Source organism: Octopus sinensis, linkage group LG6 (genome assembly GCF_006345805.1).
Source record: "Octopus sinensis linkage group LG6, ASM634580v1, whole genome shotgun sequence".
NCBI classification, from domain to species: domain Eukaryota; kingdom Metazoa; phylum Mollusca; class Cephalopoda; order Octopoda; family Octopodidae; genus Octopus; species Octopus sinensis.
Window position 1 is genome coordinate 36152565 of NC_043002.1, and position 20560 is coordinate 36173124.

Sequence of the window (20560 nt, forward strand, 5' to 3'; positions counted from 1 at the left end):
ATTTAAATGTAGCTGCATCATTCCAAACAAAACTCCACTCTTCAGTCTGGACCATCTTCTCTGAGAGCATGGACAATTCTTGAAATGGTACTTTTCCAATGACAGTGTTTCAAAATGTGTTGGATGCTTGATTTTGAAATTTATATCTCATGACTTAGTGCACAGATTTTCTTGAATTTTAACAATACATTTCTAATACACTTCCTTGTTTTATAGGGCTTGTTGATAACCACATCTTCCACAATGTTTCTTGTGGATATTCTGGACAGTTCTATAAGCTTTGAACTTATCTCAAATCCGAGTGATAAGTGATAATACATTCTTAATCTATCATTGCAATATGATTTATTTATTTGTTGTCTTCTTTCATTACTGATGTGTGTGAGGGTAAGGTGGTTTGTCTTTTTATCAAAAGATAAAGCATTTTCTTGTAAATTTGTTGATAAGTAAACTGTTTCCGGATTGAAAAACATAAATAGACAAGAAACAATTTTTCACCTCAACTAAGCAACTACAACAGCCACAATGGCTCTCAGTATTGTAGCAGTTTATTTAAGTGTATGCCTCGCCATCTTTACTGGAAATGCACTTGGTAGGAGAGGTAAGCAAATATGAAAATTTAATAATCTTGTTTTACACACGCACACACACACAAACACGCATGCAAACACACACACACACCACACACACACACAAACACACATACAAACACACACACACACACACATGGACGCACGCACACACACATACACACGCGCACACACACACACTGCTATACTACTCCTCAAGCTCCACCAATAACTATCAACTGTTTGATGACTTCATTTTATGTAGTAAAGGCATCTATTTTACTTCTCCTTTCTCTGAAATCATCATTCTTCAATATTATTTCTACAAACTCTCGTGCACCTCCTACACTATTGCTGCTGAGACAGAGGCTGAATTATTTCTTAACCCCAACTTTTCATATCCCAAAAAACACAATGACACACTAAATATCTGTGATGTGGTTCTTATTTTCCAACTAAATCTTTACCAAATCTTTGTTTTGTATCAGAGCATTTGATTGTGGGAGAAATGATGGGTATTCTGTCAGTTTTGCCAATATTTCATTCAGCATTTTTTATCAACTGAACCACCTGCTCATTAAATTGATGTGTAAATGGCTGAGTGCTCCAGAGACATGCTTAATCTTAGTTTAATTATCAAGCTAAACCATTTTGACACAATATATAAAGCCGGCATTCTGAAACACGGTTAAACTCCATCCAGCTGGATGGAGTTTCAGTATATTGTTTGGGTCAAGCTGAGGCAATGGTGAAAGATGCTTGTTCACAATGTCACACCTTGAGATTGAGCTTAGGACCTTTTAATTAAGAAGTGAATTTCTTAACCACTTGGCCACGTCTATATTCACAGCAACACATTTTGTTAAATGAGTGCAAAAAAAAAAAAAACTCTGTTCCTATACATGTTCTTTCACGTCCATCCTACAATGAATGCTCATGACCACAGAACCTAAAGTAGTTTACTCACAACTCTGCCAATCTGTTGCCAACACTCGAGGTACTATTCAGAGTCATACCAAGAGGAGGTTGATAGGAGGCAGTTTCCCTTGAGTACAGGTATAAAGGGGCACAAAATTCCATTTGGCCTATCAGACACATTAATTATGGTGGAAGGAACAAAACGGGATTTTGCCATCAGGGGCTGAGAACCCTTGTTATCACACTCATACTATTACACACATCAATATCCTTGACTGAATCACAAAGAAACTCATTCAACTGACTGGTAAGGAGTCCTCCACCAATATACTACAACTACTAGCTCAAAAATACGCTATTTCATCCTTTAGCTTCTTCTACTGCTATTACAATTGACATTGTTATTCTTAATTGGCTAGCTCCATATCCTCTCCACCCAACTCATCCATCTCTCCTTTTCCACCATTACACTCTGTGACTCATTTCTCATTATTCTTAGTGTATTTTACTCCCATACCATGCACAGAGACTCAAATTTACCCAGTATTTTCTCCTTCAAATAGTATTTGTCTATTATTCCCTCCTTACCTGAAATTTTCCTGTGGTTATTTAATCTAAGATTGTGTTGGGATTAAACCAGATATTTTGTTGTACAGGCATTGCAACCATTAAAACATAAGTACATACATTCAGTTTTAATTCATTCTTTTATAATAATAATAAATGCAATTTCAATGTGTCATTATTTCTTGTAGTTACTTGCCATCTCCTTAGTGAGGTTCAGCCCCTCTCTCCCTCCTTAGTTAGGTATAGAAGAAGAGGTTGTGTTCATGTTCATTACAATACTGGTGAAATTTATGCCATTAATGTTATGCAGGAAAGACATGTTCTGAGTGAGGTAATACCAAAAGTTTGATAGTGCTGGGAGAATGTCTTCAATGTATTTATTAGCGCATGGCCCTGGTGGGGCTAAAGTTGGGTGATGGGAAGAGGTGATATGAGATCATCCAGCTCTGAGAAGTAATAACCATTACAGTACCTGTAGAAAATCTACATCTGGATGTTAGAGACTGACATATATTTGTGAGTAACTTTATACCAATCAGGTGAGTGGCCTTTCTCTGGAAGCAAATTAGGATAACAGGGTTTTGTAGCAGCCACACAGTCACACTTATAGGAGCAGTATTCCATTGCAAGTTCTACAAAAGCTTTGTAAAGAAATAATAGTTAGTGGGGCTGGAATATTTTTTGGCTCTGAGAAAAAAAGCTACTGTCTGAGATGAATTTTGCTTTGTTAAGGATATTCACCAGAACCTGTAGAAATGAGTTGCGGCATCACTAGTACCAAGCTATATCAGCCTTCGCCTCTCCCTTGGACAACATTTGCGGCATGAAGAAGGGAGAGAGGTATGCATTGGTAACTGCTGCTATTCCACAAACAATCCTGCTTGGACTTGTATCGCAGAGGGAAACTTTCTAAGTGCCATCTCATGATCATTCATGATCGAAGATTTTATATATATATATATATATATATATATATATATATATATATATATATATTTACACACATTTTTTACATTTTTCACTAAATATCTAGGCAGCAAAGTCAATTACTTGATCTTTCATGATCAGAAGATGGGGAAAAAGAATTATACCTACCTACCTAAGTACCAGTCATTTATCAAGGAACAATTTATAAGCCTCTGTTTCACAGATTTCTGGCCTTTTTCACCTCTTAGTTAGGGATGTAAGAAAAGTACCCGAACCCTATTTTTTGGGCAGGACATTCAAGACCTGCTGGAGGAAGTGGAGGGAGGGGATTAGTTAACCTCAAACCAGAGACCTGGCCTAAATGCTTGCAGCAGAATAATTTCTGCCAAAGGCATCTAAGACCAGGTGATGATTTCAGTCAACCTATTCTAAAATTCAGAATGTAAAAAAATGGAACAATTACCATAGGCACAGGAATGGCTGTGTGGTAAGTAGCTTGCTTACCAACAACATGGTTCTGGGTTCATTCCCACTGCGCGGCACCTTGGGCAAGTGTCTTCTACTATAACCTCAGGCAGGCCAAAGCCTTATGAGTGGATTTTGTAGACGGAAACTGAATGAAGCCTGTTATGTATATATATATATATATATATGTATATGATTGTGTGTCTTGTTTGTCCCCCCAACTTCGTTTGACAACCAATGCTGATGTGTTTATGTCCCTGTCACTTAGCGGTTTGGCAAGAGAAACCAATAGAATAAGTACTAGGCATACAAAGAATAAGGCCTGGGGTCAATTTGCTCAACTAAAGGCGGTACTCCAGCATGGCTGCAGTCAAATGACTGAAACAAATAAAATAATAAAAGAATAGGACATCTCATCTAATGCTCAAACAATTCTGCCAATCAAACTATACTGGATTAGTTCTTTATTTCTGGTTGTGAAAGGATGAAGATAAAGTTGAACTTGGTAGGATTAGAATTCAGATTGCACAGATCCAGAATAAATACTGCAAAGTATTTTGTCTAAAGACACAAATCAGATTCTGCCAATTGGCAAATGTTACAAATTATTGTTTTGAAGTTTGCTTTGTTTATCTTTTTCTATCTTATCTTACTATGTAGCTAATAAAATGAATAAAAGGAATAATTGCCCAATATGTTTTTATCAATTACACATATACTGAACAGTTAGACGTAAATCAGACTTTAATGTTTGAGAAAATAACAGATGTTATCTCTATTTCAATATAAAAACGTAATTTGTATTTTTAGTTTTCTTCTTTTTTTTATGGTGTTAATCAGGAGGAAGAGCTGAATTCATGATCTCTGTAGGGCTTCTGAGATAAAGTCAGATTGATGCAGCTGTGTTCAGTTTGAACTGCTGCTGTAAGACAATGGCTGTAAAAAGGATGTAGATGAGAAGGGAATTTCATAGGGTTGATATTCTTAGGAGGAAGAGTTGGGTATAGCGTGGAGCCTGGGTGGAGACATACAGTGTGGGTGATAAAAGGAGGAGACATAGGGTAGAGATATCAGATGGAGGTATCATAAAGGTAGCTAACTTCAAAAAGCAGAGGAACTTTTTATGGTTAACTGCATTTTTCTCCAGATCTTTTGTGTATTTTATATAGTTTCCATTGGAGATATGTAGGTCATTTGTATTGGGACATGGAATGATCGATTTAATTTACACTGACATAACAGGCATGGCTAGGCAGTTAAGAAGCTTACTTTCCAACAACTTGGTTCCAGTTTCAGTCACACTCCGTGACACCTTGGGAAAGTATTTTCTACTATAGCCCCAGGTTGACCAAAGCCTTACGAGTAGATTTGGTGAATAGAAACTGAAAGAATCCCACAATGTGGGGGGGGGCATAAGTAAATGTGAGTATGTTTGAGTTTATTTGTCTTGACATTGCATGATTGTTGTAAATCATCGATGGTCACTCATCAGTTCACCAAAACCAACTTTTGAGCATGTTGAAGTTTCACAGTATCCTTCTCCCTCTTTGTATTTCTCACTTGTCTGGCCATTTTTAAACTTCTCAATCCATTCATACACGCTTCTATGCAATAGAGCACTGCCCCCATATTGTACTTAAAATTTGCAATGAATTTCAGCCCCTGACACACCTTCAGAGCAGAGAAATTGGATCAATGACCTTTGTTCTTCCTTGGTGCATATTGCCAGCAGAGTGACCAAAACTGGAGTACATGTAATAGGGTTTATTTTTATACAGAGCTGATAATTCACGCTGTCCCTGCTCCAAAATTTTTGTTTTATTCAGATATCTAAACAAAAATGAGAAAATTAGTGTGGATCAAAGTTTAAATGAATACACGCATGCACCTTGTACATACACACACACACACACACACATACACTCACAAATCTATTGATGGGAAATTGGAAAAGTATATGCTTATGATGAGTACCATGATGATCATGAAGATTATCCTTATGATTATAGTTATGATTATTTTTCTTTGATTATCAGTATGATGATTATGAATATTTTTTAACATTTCCAGTGTGTCACCCACAACCAACTGATGTAATTTTTGTTCTGGACACATCTACCAGCATTACTGATCAAGATTACAGAAAAGAACTTGGTTTTGTCTCAGACATTGTCAGTCATCTTACAACCTTGAATCCAACTGGTGTTGAAGTTGGCCTCTATACATTTTCTGATGCCTTCAAAAATAATATAATCCTTGGTCAGTACCAAAACAAAAACTCTCTCCTAGCAATTTTAAATGGAATTCAACCCTTACATGGATCTACAAACACACATTTGGTCCTTGAAGATATTCTTAGTAATGGATTTAAAAGCAGCCCCAGGCAAAACACAAAGCGAGTTGTTGTTCTCATTACAGATGGACAATCTGTATTCCAGAAGAAAACTTTCCAGGCTGCACAAGCTTTGCACAATGCTAAAATTGAGGTCCACACTGTTGGAGTTGGGGATAATGTTGATCCCAATGAGTTAAGGAGTATTGCATCGCTGAGAAAATACTCACATCTAGTGTCTGATTTTGATTCACTGTCAGGTGTTGAAAAAAATATAAACGAGTCTATATGTAACATTATTGGTAAGTGCTATATTTTAAATTTGTTATCATTGTTTTTTTCTTTTTTTGTTTCATAGCCCTGGTCATTATGCATGAAGTATTGTTGACAATCTGTGTTCCAGCTACAACAGTATTATCAAGTGTGATCCCCTATGATTTAGAATATAAAATATTCATTCATTTTAAAAACAGTGAATGATATTTTGCCATGTTAAAATCAAACTTAACATCCATTTGCAATCCCACTCATTGGATCAATATATGGCCTTAACTGTATACTTAATTCCAAAAGCATATAAATACAGAAACCATCATGTTACAAAAATAATGCATTTCTAAACTTGCTGCAACACATGCAACCAAGAACATGAATTGAATTTTCCCTTTGATTTTCATGTTATAAAGTTATAATGCATCCCAATGGAATTTTTCAAAAATAACAACAATAAAATCAAGTAAAATGACAACTTTTATGCATGAAAACAATTTCTAAACATACATAGATATCAAATTGTTGGACTAAGTCATGAAATTAAGAAGAGAGTTAGCCTGGATGAGACGCAGTTTGGTTTTGTGCCAGAGGTTTTGTACCACTGATGCTATCTTCCTCTGCAGGAGAAGCATTTAACCAAGAATAAATCTCTGTACTTGGCTTTTGTAGACCTAGAGAAAGCCCTTGATAGTATCCACACTCCCTCATCTAGTGGTCAATGTGGAAGCTAGGGATAGATGAATAGTTAGTGAGAGCTGTATAAGCCATGTACAAGGATGTTGCCAGTAAGGTGAAGGTCAGCAATGAGTATAACAATGAATTTATGTTAAAGTAGGAGTTCACCAAGGATTGGTTCTCAATCCCCTCTTGTTTATCATTGTCCTCCAGGCCATAACAGAAGAATTTAAGATTGGCTGCTCTTGAGAGCTCCTTTACACTATGTTGTGGTGAGAGTTATGACACCCCTTGTGAGAATAGACTTGACTGAATTGCTATAAATAGTAGCAGTCTGAATGTGACAGAGAGAGTAGGCATTGATCACAGGAAGTTGTAAGGTGTTGTTTTGGTAGATTGTTGGAATATCATTTGTTGGTTTGTGTATAGTTTGAGGAGAGTTTTTTTAGATTGATACGTTGTTGTTACCCTACTTTGTTATATGTTATTGTTACTACACACTTACAGTGTAAACAAGTATATCACAAATAGTGGCGATACTACAATAATGGACAACAAGGATTCAAAGCTCACACAGGTCAGTTATCAAAGTTTTGTGGTACAAAGTTGTTCATGATGTGAGACTTATTAGCTTCTTTAATACAGTTGCAAAAACATCAGCAAGAACAGCAACAGGAGTTGCAGAAACAACAACTATAGCAACAAGAAAATAACAACAGTTAATGGAGTTGTGTCTTAAGAAGTTTAGAAACACTGTAAGTTCATTTTCACCAGATGGCATATCAAACTCTATAACAAAAATCAGTTATTACCCAGAGGAGGGTATAACGTTTCCCTATTTAACACTCGATGGGAGAGTTGGAATCTAGTTAAAAGAGAGAATGAAAACTTTGTCATGTATGCTGGGACCATAAACCGAATGTGCAAAATATTTACACTGAAGGAACTAACTCCTGATAAGTTTAGTTGCCTGATTTTTGTACAAGGGATTATGGCAAACAAAGATGTGGAGATACATGCAAGAAATCTCATGAAACTTGAACAACTGGACCAAAGTTTAACCCTGAAGACAATTGCAGAGGAGTCTCAAAATATGGTAAACTTACATCAAGATGTAAAGAAAATTGAAGAGGGGTTCTCACAGTTACAAGCATGCTGACCTGGAATGTATAAACAAAAAAAATGTTAAGACCAAACCCATGCTATGGATGTAGAGCCCTACATTTCAGGAAGAATTGTCCTTTCAAAATGCAAAAATGTTACAGTTACCAAAAAGTAAGACATATTGCAGAGCTAAGTTAGGAAGGCCAGACAAAAAAATTCTAAAGTTTTCTCAACAGAAAGTAGAAGCGGCACCAAAAAGAGGAAATTTGCACATGTAAAAGGAAATGAAGTGAATATTAAATTACAACTAGATACTGGTAGCATCATCTCTATTTTTAATACCAACATGTGGATAAGAATTAGGAAAACTACGTTGAGAAAAACATCAAAAATTGCATGGGGCATAACTGGTGAAAAACTACACTTTGTAGGCAAAATGTGGAGTGATATCACATTTCAGGGAAAAACCTGTAGAGCAAAAGATTTTGTAGCAAAAAACCCAACCAATCTGTTCAGTACGAACTTTCTCCATAGAACACTAACAACTCAATCACTCCATCTTCTATAGCCTATTCAAATTCTTCATTATTTGCAAATGTTGTAACATCTTTCCAAATTTTATGTAGATTTCATCCCATGACTCAATTATGTTATCCATAAAATTCAATATTTTGACATGCTTCAGAAGCCTTTAACCATAGGCTCATACCCCTTGTCATTTGCTTTCATAAGTCACTTGAAAGTTCTCAATTAGCTATCACACATTGATCTATTAAATGGAGCAAAGAAGTTGTATTCTTGGAGATGTATTCTACTCTCACATTATACAAAAGGTCATCTAAGTTCTCTGAGTGGCTTGGTGCATTGTATAAAAGGAGCAATACTTTGTTGGAAATATCATACCTGGCATTGAACCTTTCTACAGCAGGACAAAAAAATGTTTATAAACTACTCTTTGGAAAGACACTTATTCATCCATTCCTTCTTGATTGAACACCAAATCAGAAGTAAATTAAACTTTGTGTAACAATACTAATGAGTGTGTGTGTGTGTGTGTGTATATGCATTATGCAAGCCTTTCTAAATGGAATGTAATGGTATGTGAACAGATGTCACCAAGTATAAACTAGGGTTTTGTCAATAAATGTAAAAATGTGTATTGCACAATCATTTTTCAAAACATTCAAAATTATTCATTTGCAATCACTACCAGTTCAAGTAATGCTGATATGTTTAGCAATATGTGTGAAAATGCATTTCCTATGAATGATGAAAAGGTAGACCGGCCAATTTAGAGGAAATCACCATTGTATTACTAGTGAATTACAGCTGGCTTGTTGTTGCTGTGTGTTGTTATATCTGTGATGGTGGTAGAAGCAGTAATCCTCTCGTGCTGAGGAGACAGATCATCAACTTCAGAAAATTATGTCTTGGATTTAGTTCAGCATCATGTGACTATACCAGCATACCAACTCAGTTTTCTCTTCAGGACACTACATCTGATTCCTCTTACACCAAGATTTTTCTTTCAGTACAATATAGATAATAGAAGCTATCAACTATATCTAAGGAGTATTCAGAACATTTGATTTGAGTTCACTATTCCAACATATCTGTCACATTCAAAGCCTTTATTCACTGTCAGCCAACAAGTGGTCTTATACACCATTTGTACAGTTAAGGCTCACATTAGGTACACACTATGGAATTTCTGCCAATTCCTTTTCTGCATATCTCATGTTGAGCCATTTCTATGATGGGAACAAGGTTCTGTCTTTTTCTTACTTTCTAAGACTTTTGTCTTTACCAAGTTCTCTCTGAAGTTTCTCTCTTCTATATCACTTTTCTTGTGCACATTTACATTGTACACTCAGCAGAGCAAGTTTGCTTTATTTCTCTCCAGCTTTTGCACATCCTCTGCATTCAATGTATAGTCTCATTATGAACACAAACAATGTATAATCTATGCTACACTCAAAGAGAAAATCCTTTTGTTGCAGTAGAGGTGGTAGCTCTAGGTACTTTTACCACCCTTTTCTCATTCTGGCCACTGTTTTTCAGAACACATTCTTTTAAGCGATCAGATTTCCTTTGTACCCAAGCTGTAATCCCACTGCATTTTTGTGCACATATAGCTTACATTGTGTACAAAATATGGCATTCCTACTTACTTTTCGTCAATGTTAATCATGGACTGCTTCACAAATGGCAGCAGAAATTTGTCTTTCTAGTTTACTAAATCGTTTGTCTTTGTTAGTTTACCTTAAGATCTCTTGATTCTAGGTTTTGATTCCACATTTGGAATGTCTTCCTCAACAGAGTCAGCTATGAGGACTAAGTCATCAGTATACAGAAGGTCTTACAGACAACTGATCTGAATCTCCACTGTTATGATTTATTGTATTATAATAAACAGGAGGGAACTGAAAATGAAGCCCTGATTGACACCTACCTGACAGTACTCTACATTTTACATTGAATTTGCTGTGAACTTTCAACTAGAAGGAAATTTATAATAACCATTTTATCCTCAAAAAGTGCTTACATTTCCATGCCTAATTTCCATTGTTAAGCAACAAATGAATATGTACATTTGAATAAGTGTGATGAGGCAATAACTAATAAGTATGGAAACTCCTACAATATTCTTCATTGAAGCAAGCATGCTCCACTGAATGTACAATGTAAGAATACATGAACGATATGGTATAATGAACTGAGAGAAAAACTGTATAGAAGAGGAATCTGATGTAGTATACAAGAGAGATGACTATGTCAAACAGACATGTAATGTGATGAATGATAAATGATGGGAAAATTGCTAAAAGATCCAAGTGGAAAGAAACTGTGGAAGAGAAGAGAAGACATGGGCTGCAGTGGTGAACCATACAAAGAAAATGACAAAGGAAAGCAACAAATGGTGTGACATTATAATGGAAGCGACCTGCACAAACCATGCAAACAGTAAAACTGATGTAATAAAGATAATAATAATAACGAAGATGATGATTGTGTGTGTGTGTTGTGTGTGCGCTCGTGCATGTGCATGTCTAAACATCTGTCCAACCTTCTGCCTGTCTATGTGTGATTGTGTGTGTCTCTGTGTATGACAGGTGTTATGAAAGTGAATGTATTTGTATGTATATTATTATTCTGAATGTGTGTATAGGAGGTTCTTTGTGTCTGTGTGTGTGTGTGTGAGAGAGAGAGAGAGAAGAGAGAGAGAGAGAGAGAAAAAGAGAGTGAGTATTTTGTGGTTGTTGCTGTGTTTGCTTAATTATTGTGTGGGAGTGTTGCTTATGTGCTTTGTGTATGTATGCATGTGAACTTCCTCTATATAATAAATAATATGCTTAATAAGGCACAATGACTGTAAAGATTGAAGGGTTTTACCATTGATGCTGATATTAGATATATTTTATTTTTCAGTTGATCCAACTCCTTCACCACAACCAACAGAAAGTAAGTTCATATTTCTTTTTCTCTTGTCAAGCAGTACCAATAAAGCATATGTACTGTTGCTTGACCCGATGTCATCCCTGATCCAGCAGACCCATAATCAAAGGTGTTCTAGGTTTGATCAAATGTGTTCTAAGCTCAGCAGTTTTGAGGGAGAGGATATGACAATTGCATCAACTCCAATACCTGGCTGGTACTTTATTTTACTGATCCTGAAAGGATAAAAGGCAAACTTCAGAGGTCAAATACTGCCAACCATTTGAACTCAGAACATAAAAAAGCTGGCAGAAATGCCACTAAACATTTTTTCTGGCATGGTAATGTTTCTGCAAGCTTGTTACATTGAACAATAGCAATAATAATTGTAAAATATGTTTTCTGGTACAAAATCACAAACATTTAGAGTCACGGTAATTTCAAACTGATCTTGACTGATAATTATTTTATTAACTCCTTGATAGTTTAAAGATGAAATTAATCCCAGCAAGATTCAAATTCATAAAAGTGGCAGGAACAATAGTGCCTGAAATTCTATTTTTCTTCTCTTCAATGGCTTTCATACTAATAGATGTATCAGTTCCAACAGGTAATAATGTCTCTCTGAAAAGAATGGAGAAACAACTCAAATAAAGATTGCTAAAATGCAAAGACAGAAAACAGGATTAAACCTTATAACAGTAGGTGCATTGGGCATTATTAAAAAGGTAGCAGACAAATGCATATCTGGAACTTTAGTACTTACACATATACAAAATAACACTACCAGGCAACATTTGCAAATTCCATAAATTGTTTCCAATACAAAAGAATATAAAAGTCAAAATTGAAGAAAACACCTTATGGGTTTTTGAATTGTGTTTGGGTCACCAACTGTAGAAAATTCAAGTGTTTGTAGGCATAGCAACTGATATGAATTATTTATAATTTTTCCTTTTATTTGCAACACATCAACAGAGAAATATACCTCTTGGTAAACTAAAGTAATAATGATTATATAGCACATGGTTTAAGAATAGAAATTTGAGATAGTACATAATTTAGTATGGAATATAATGGATCTTAATTTACAAAATCAATCCAAAGTTTATATAATAATAACATTGAAAAATACCTTAGGAATGAAAACCTGGGCTCAAAATTTCCCCAAGACACCTGAAGAAGGCTAGAGGGTATATCAGCCGAAACATTGCATTAACAACAAACAAGATGAGGGCAAATATCTGTCAAATGTAAATAATGTACATAATTCTTCATCTCCTAAATATAGAACTGTAGAATATCAGTTGTAGCTACAGGAAATGCTGTTTAACATATAGTAATATTTACTAAATAATCACACAGTCAATAATTTTTATATTTTTACAGTTTGCATAACACGACCAACTGATGTGATTTTTGTTTTGGATTCTTCGGATAGCATTTTACAGAAAGATTTTGACATTCAGCTCAATTTTGTTGTTGATATTGTGAAAAATGTCAATGTAAAGATCAGTGCCAATGAATCTCAAGTTGGAATTTATACATTTGCTTCTGGATTTGTTATGAATATTGGTCTTGGAACCTATAGCAATCAATTATCTCTGTTGAAAGCAATTAAGAACATCCAAAGACTTCACGGATCAACTAATACACATTTAGCTTTAAATGATGTTCTCAAGAATGGTTATAGTAAAAATAATGGAGCTCGAACTGGTGTTCATCGTGTTGTGGTGTTAATTACAGATGGACAGTCAATATTCCCCGGCAAGACAGCTAAGGCTGCTGATGCACTCCACAAAGATAAAATTGACGTAGTAGCCATTGGAGTGGGAAACGCTATTTCTCAGCCAGAACTGAAAAAACTAGCATCAACTTATGAAAAGATGCACTTGGTAAAAAATTATAAAAGTCTACAGACAGTTCTTGAAAAACACATCATAAAAATAACCTGTGTTCCCCGACAAAGTAAGTAAATATGCATTTATATTTTTTGTAATTTAAAGTATTTTACAATTGATAGATTTTTGTCTTAAGAATCACACTGCTAAAACAGCCTTTAATATACTTGGTTATAAGCCTTTAATATATACTTAGTAGTATATTATACTTGCAATATGAAACATTGTATCCCTACCAGTAATTAACATGTACATACCAGTTACCAGGAATGTGTTTAATACGTAAAATTGGTTTATCTAATTGTGTTACACAGCTAAGTTTAGAATTTATTTGAGCAATGTGATTGTGAATGGTTAATGGGTTGGATGTGGTGTTGAGGGCGCAAGAAGCCCTGAAATATACATATACACCTGTTACATATTTTTTCTATCTGTGATTGCATTGTTTACAGAGATGTATTCATATATAAAATGTCATAACATTCAGTGCTGGCTCTAACCTCTATTGAAAATCTGTAGAGATAACTTTGAAAAGTGATCGCACTGCTAACACAAAGGTGCGACACAGCAATGACTTATAAGCCTTTAATATACTTGGTAGAATATTATGGTTGCATATTGAAATACAGTGTCTCTACCAGCAAGGCACTAAACCGTTTCTTATTTTCTCTCCCTGTATATTTCTGTGTTCCTTTCTGTCGAAGAGCATAGGCTCAAAATGTAATAGACTTTCTCACTTCCCAAGCGTTAAACCAATACATCTGTTTGTTGTTTACACACCCGTCTTCATCATTTGGTTTTTTGTAAATTCTCACTAGATATATATATATACATATATGTAGTGCTGCAACATGGTTTAGCAACCATTATCTCGGCCTATGCCCCTTAGCTGGGCTACCTGATGAACAGAAAGACTGATTTTTTGACACCTTCTTGCAGATTACCTCATCGACGAATGACAGGGACCTTCTTTTTGTGGCTGGCAACTTCAATGGGCATGCTGGACAACATGCAGAGGGCTTCCATGGCGTACATGGAGGCTATGGTTTTGGTTCCCACAATGAGGAAGGAACCAGACTGCTGGAGTTCTGTGATGCAAATGATCTTATGGTTTGTAATACTAACTTCAGGAAACCTGCCAGTCACCTATCCACTTACTGATCTGGTGGACACACTAGTCAAATTGATTACATTCTCACCAGGAAACGGGAAAGATGGCTACTTATAAATGCCAAAACCTTCCCAGGTGAAGAATGCACCCCACAACATAGATTAGTAGTTAACGACTTCAGGATTAGGGCTAAATGGATGCCCAGAAGATGACCAGCATGGAGAAGAAGGGTCTGAAAGCTTAAGGATCCTGCGAGTGGATAGAGATTTAAAGACGTATTGCTCAAAACATGGATGATGGCTCACTAGCATTTAATGAGGCTGCAAGGAGAGAAACTTGGAGACACAACTATGAAAGGTTGCTGTGTTTACTTCACAAGTTGCAAAATTTGTGTTTTTGTGATCACATGTATGCTGTAGTTTGCAATATTATCATGGACAGGAACAAAGAGCCAACATGAAATTTTGCATTAAATTTTGGAAGTCTGCTACAGAGACATTGAGCATGGTTTGACAAACTTACAGACAACAAGGCAATGGGTGCTTCAAAAGCAGAATAGCATCCCTGGAAGACCATGAGTGATCTGGAAGACCTGCTGCAAGTGTCACCCTTGGAAATGTAGTATTGTGCATTGAGAATTTGTCTCCCAGAGCCAGACCATCAATTGAGAGTTCTACTGCATTGTTTTGAAGTGTATGGCAAAAGCAACCAGATTTGTGGAGCACAAAGAATTGGATTCTTCACAACAATGCACCCTCATTCGTGAGATTCTTGCCAAGAACAACATGGCATTGCATCTGCACCAGCCCTATTCACCAGATTTTGCACTTGTGGACTTCCATCTCTTTCCCAAGATTAAAATACAATTCAAAGATGGCCATTTTAAACCATTGTCAAGATCCAAAGCGAATTGCAAAAGATCCTCGGTTCCCTTATAGAAAATGACTTCCAGGCCAGATTCCAAAAGTAGCAGGAATGTGGGACCAGTGTATTGCTACACAAGGTGACTATTTTGAAAGAGATAATGTTAAAACTTAGGTAAATAAGTTATTTTTTATTAAACATAACTAGTCCAGGAAACTTTTGATACCACCTCGTATGTATATACACACACAAACACAGGCACGCGTGCATGTGTGTGATTGCATCCATGTGCCTTCATAGTGACACCCTTTGTGTTTGAAGTGTATAGAATCTATTGTATATGTCATAGTTTTATAATTATACAGTGCATAAACACATGCAGCCACATATATATGTGTACCTGTGAAATTGAGTTTTCATAACTTGTGATAAAAGATTTACATTTTCAAGAAGTTTATTTCTATGAAACTTTGTTAATGTTATTTAAAGAAAGGTATGAGCCATTGTATCAGTTCTATCAACAGATGATTCTAAATTGGTAACAACTCCCTTCTAAAGGCATTGCATTGATGTAACTAAGGTTCTTGAAAAAGGTATGAATGTCACAACTTTTTGTCCTATCTGTTAATGACTTTCTACATATTTTATCTATTGTGATTTTTATTTCCAGTTTGCAAAGTTCAGCCCACCGATGTGATATTTGCCATAGATTCTTCAAGTAGCATATCAACAGCAGATTTTGCAAAGCAGCAGAAATTTTTGGCTGATTTTGTAAAATACAATAAGCTAGTCATTAGTGACAGCAATGTACATATCGGACTGTATACTTTTGCAGATAAATCTATTCAAAACTTCCGTCTCAATTCTTATAAAACAAAAAAAGATATTTTAGATGCTTTGAATAATCTTGTTCAGATACAAGGAGTCACATATACTCATCTGGTCTTGCAAGACATCTTAAGCAATGGTTTTAGTACATCATCTGGTGCTCGTGCTAATGCACACCATGTAGTGGTATTAATTACAGATGGCCAATCTGTGTTTAGAAAGAAGACAATTGATGCTGGCAAAGCCTTGCAGCGCGCTGGAATTCAAGTTTATGCTATCGGTGTGGGTAATGCAACTGATCATACGGAACTGAAAGCAATTGCTTCATCAGCAAAAACCTTCTTTACGGTCCCAGACTACCACACCTTAGATTTAATTGAGGAAAATATAAATAAAATTATCTGCAAAGATGCCAAGAATCAAACTGGTAAGTGTTCACTTTCTCCATATGCTTTTTCCTCAACTGCCATTTTATTTGATACATTTCTTTGCACTCATAGTTAGATAGGTACAGAACTTGTCACTACTTCAACTCTACAGAAATATATCATTACCATTACTACTACAATGGTTTTATAGTTTGACCTCCTTAATGCAAAACATTTTACTTGTTTTTTTCTCTCTTCTGAATTCTTTATATTCTTCTTTCCATGTAAGCAAAAATGGGATGCATTTTGTTAGAGAACTGTTTTTGCACCTAAACTGATTCCTGCAACTAACAATTCATTAATGAAGTAAAAGTGGAATGATGTTCATGGCTACTTGTAGCAATATGCCCATGTGGTCATTGGTCTAGCATTTTATACTCCACACTGTGACTAGAGAAATAGTTAAATCACAACCAACAATTCACTAACATTATTCAATATTTGGTTATCATAAATCTTTAACTACCAAGAGTAGAGAAATGATAAAAACAAAATAGTGTAGGAAAGTAAATGCCTTTTGATCAAAAATCCATCTTACGCCAGAAAAATCACCTTGTGCCTATCATTGATAGTATATTAACAGAAATATTTTTGTCTCGCTGAATTCCAAATCCAAGTCAACTAGGGTTGATTTGCCATGGATTCTTCTGAATTTGATATAATCAATACCAATAGTACAGTGATTAATTCAACCATCTACACATCTTTTCTAATTGAAAATACCTTGTGCCTAGTCAAAAAATTATTTTTTCCTATATCATATGGCCTCTGGCTTAGTAATGCTACACAATCTGTTTAAAGTGTCTATATTTATACAAAACCTTTCGATCATAATTTTTCTATCAGGGCTTTATATTCCAAAGACTTGCCTAATAATAACAAAACTATTTTTTCTAAATCATTTCAAATTCTTGATTATTTTCAAAATCAATTAAAGCACAGTGTATTTCATTAGAAAATGGATCATAATAGGTTAATGATTCTCTTTTAATAATAAATAAAACATAATAATAAAAACACAATTTTGTTTTTAAATTATGCTTTGTGTTCCTTACAGAAGACAATTGATATAGTTATTTATAAAATTAATGCAAAAATAATATTCTTCTTACTAGGGTTATGTGAGGATGGCAGTGCAGATGTGGTCTTCCTGATCGACACTTCAGACAGTACTACTAAGAAAGATTTTTCAGAGGAGATGAATATTGTTTCTGAGTTTGTAAAATCATTGAGTGGACTGGACAAAGTTAAAGTAGCTCTTATAACATTTGCTTCTCACTCTACCCTGCAGTTTTCACTGACTACTCATACTGCTAAGTCAAGCCTATTGGCACAACTTCAAAACATACAGAAATCTCCTGGTTCTACAAACACTGCAAATGCTTTGATGTTGGCTAAGGCAACTCTGAAATTAGGATCAAACAAACGTCAAGCAGTTGTCCTCATTACTGATGGAATGTCAGATGACTTGTTTGAGACTCAGCAAGCAGCTAAGGATCTTCGTTCTAATAACATCAATATATTTGGTTATGGCATTAGTAATTCTGTTGTTTCTGAACTGCAACTTATTTCAGGATCCATGTCAAATGTTGTTATTGGTGAAGTCTCAGAGGTGTCTGAGCAACTTGTGTCAAAGGTTCTTGATAGTCCATGCTCTTAGAAACAATTACACAAGCTTCTAAAATATATGCGTTTCATAAAAAAAATTGGCATTTCCAATTGAGTATTTGTACTTTTTCTTAAATAAATTACATAGCAAACAAATCATATTCCTTGTTTGTTCTGATCTCAACAATAAAATAATGATTTCTTAAATCAGCAAAAGATGATGTCTTTGATCATAGGTATGCATGAAACAATCAACTGAATCCGTTTCAGTACTTAACAGGTGTGAGATAACATACATGGTCACTCAATCAGCACCCAGATCTAAATAAATTCACACCAGACATCTTGAAAAAAGGATGCATTGCATAATAAAGTGTGGGCTATACTTCTCAACATCATCGTTTTAACAGTCACTTTTCCACGCCTGCATGGGTCGAAGTAGATTTTCTACAGCCAGATGTCCTTCCTGTGGTCAACCTTCACCTGTTTCCAAATAAGGTAATATTTCCATGACCAGACAGTCACAGAATATTGGAAATGAAGGACACCTCTTGCATTACAGCAACAATCATTTACAATGAACATGAGAAGAAAAGGAAAGGAAACAGTAACACACACACATGCGCGCACACACACACATGCGCGCACACACACACACACACAGACAATAGGCTTCTCTCAGTTTCCATCTACCAAATACACTGACAAGGCTTACGCAAGGTGCCATAGCATGATATTAAATCTGAAACTATGTGGTTGAGAAGCAAACTGCTCACCACATGTCTGAAGATTGGAAGGTCATCGTTGGAAAGATGGGATGGTCAAAGAAGGAAAACCTCTCTATAATCATAGGTCTGCTTAATCAAGTTAGATGGGCCTAAACAAAGACTGGTACTTACGTTATCAATTGTAGAAGGATGAAAGGTAAAGATTTGGTGGATGGAAACACATAGAAGCCTTTTGTGCAGATATGTGTGTGTTTGTGTGTGTGTTGCCTCAATACTGGCAACAGGATACAAATATATGACTCCTTAACTGGGGACCAATCAATGCAGAAATCTATGGCACTTTTATATATTTGTTTTTTACACTTTGTTTTCCTGATAATTCCAATGAATTATCAACTAATGTCAAACTAAAATAGATTCACTAGAAAGTGGAAATTACAAGACTCTCGAAGAAATAGACACAATCATGGAGAAAGTACTACAGAATCCTACTGAAAGTAATGTTAAGTATAGTATATAGACTGGTAGACAATGATGCAGATGACTGGTAGCATGTGAAAGCAGCACAGGTGATACACAAGGAAGTCAAAATAGTAAATTTGACTGAGAACATAATGAGATTCTCTGCAGAAGCACATAACAAAATATAGTCAAACTATTTAGTTAAATTAATGTATGTATATATATATAGTAGTAGTAGTATTAGTAGTAGTAGTAGTAGTAGTAGTAGTAGTAGCAGCAGCAGCAGTAAATTTGTTATTTGGAGGTCAAGCAAGTGAAACCAACATAGTGACCAGTGTTCAAAATTAGATACATTTCAGGGGATGGCTACCAATGATAACAACAAAGTAGTCAATGAATAAGCTCCCATGTAGTCATTTCATGTGGTAGAAATATCAGTCAAATTTCCTCAAATTATACCCTACCATTTAAGAAAAAGTACACATAGTAGTCCTAGATAGAGAGGAAAAAAATAGAATAACATTTGCTGCATCACTCTAACCTAAGACTAAACAATAAATATTCTTCCAGGTCTGTTGAATCTGAGCTACTCAACACTAACAAATTGTTTCTCTGATCAGAGACAAAAAAAAAGACTCTATAATGTATATATGAGGCAGTTAAAGTTATATGACAGTAAAATATAAATACAGAATGGAGAGGATTTTTGGAACTGGGGAGGATATGAAGCAACTGGAGTGTAAAACACTGATCCTACCCATTGTGCTGCAGCCAGGCTAGGGCATCACCTTCAGAGGTTCTAACCAGTTACTTTGACCCATTATTTTAAGTGGTACATATTTTATTGATCTTGTAAGGGAAGAAGGACAATGTCAACTAGATTAAACAAAATACTATGAGGTATTTTTGAGTAACATTCTGATTCTTGAGTGAATGAATTGAACAGAGTAAAACCAAAAAATACAAGAATGGAAAGGAATTGAAGATTAATGTAAATACAACTTGCAAAACAAAATATTTCATTTACAGCATCACATGTCCAAATTACAATAAGAATTACATTAGCTAAACAGGATCAAAATTAATAGATTGGGTTAGGGTGCATAAGAAACAAACCAAAGATATATTTCCTAGGAATGCTCCATGTAGTGGACCTCTAGACCAGTGTATCTTAACCTTTTTATCCTTAAAATAAATTACATGTCTCAAGGAACCCCTGCACAAAAAAAAATTATATACCATATCTTTCTCATATTTCTTCATCGTAGTTCATGTGGTAAATGTCACAAACACACACACATAGTCATATACATATATATATATATATATATATATACATATATACAAGAAAATGGATGCAAATAA

At 35.2% G+C, this 20560-nt stretch overlaps 1 protein-coding gene across 1 annotated transcript; it reads left to right on the forward strand.

The window, feature by feature from the left end:
* Positions 1 to 443: 443 nt before the first annotated feature.
* Positions 444 to 18164, forward strand: LOC115213482 (cartilage matrix protein-like). Its single transcript, XM_029782474.2, has 6 exons — positions 444 to 601; positions 5517 to 6080; positions 11260 to 11292; positions 12655 to 13233; positions 15812 to 16396; positions 17513 to 18164. The coding sequence occupies exons 1-6, from the start codon at positions 526 to 528 to the stop codon at positions 18055 to 18057; spliced, it is 2382 nt and encodes a 793-aa protein (XP_029638334.1). The 5' UTR covers positions 444 to 525; the 3' UTR covers positions 18058 to 18164.
* The last annotated feature ends 2396 nt before the right edge of the window (positions 18165 to 20560 follow it).

Coding starts and splice junctions, on each gene's coding strand:
- LOC115213482 (XM_029782474.2), top strand. CDS start 526: ATGGCTCTCAGTATTGTAGCAGTTTATTTAAGTGTATGCCTCGCCATC. Junction 602..5,516: donor AAATGCACTTGGTAGGAGAG/GTAAGCAAATAT, acceptor TAACATTTCCAG/TGTGTCACCCACAACCAACT. Junction 13,234..15,811: donor AACCTGTGTTCCCCGACAAA/GTAAGTAAATAT, acceptor TTTTATTTCCAG/TTTGCAAAGTTCAGCCCACC.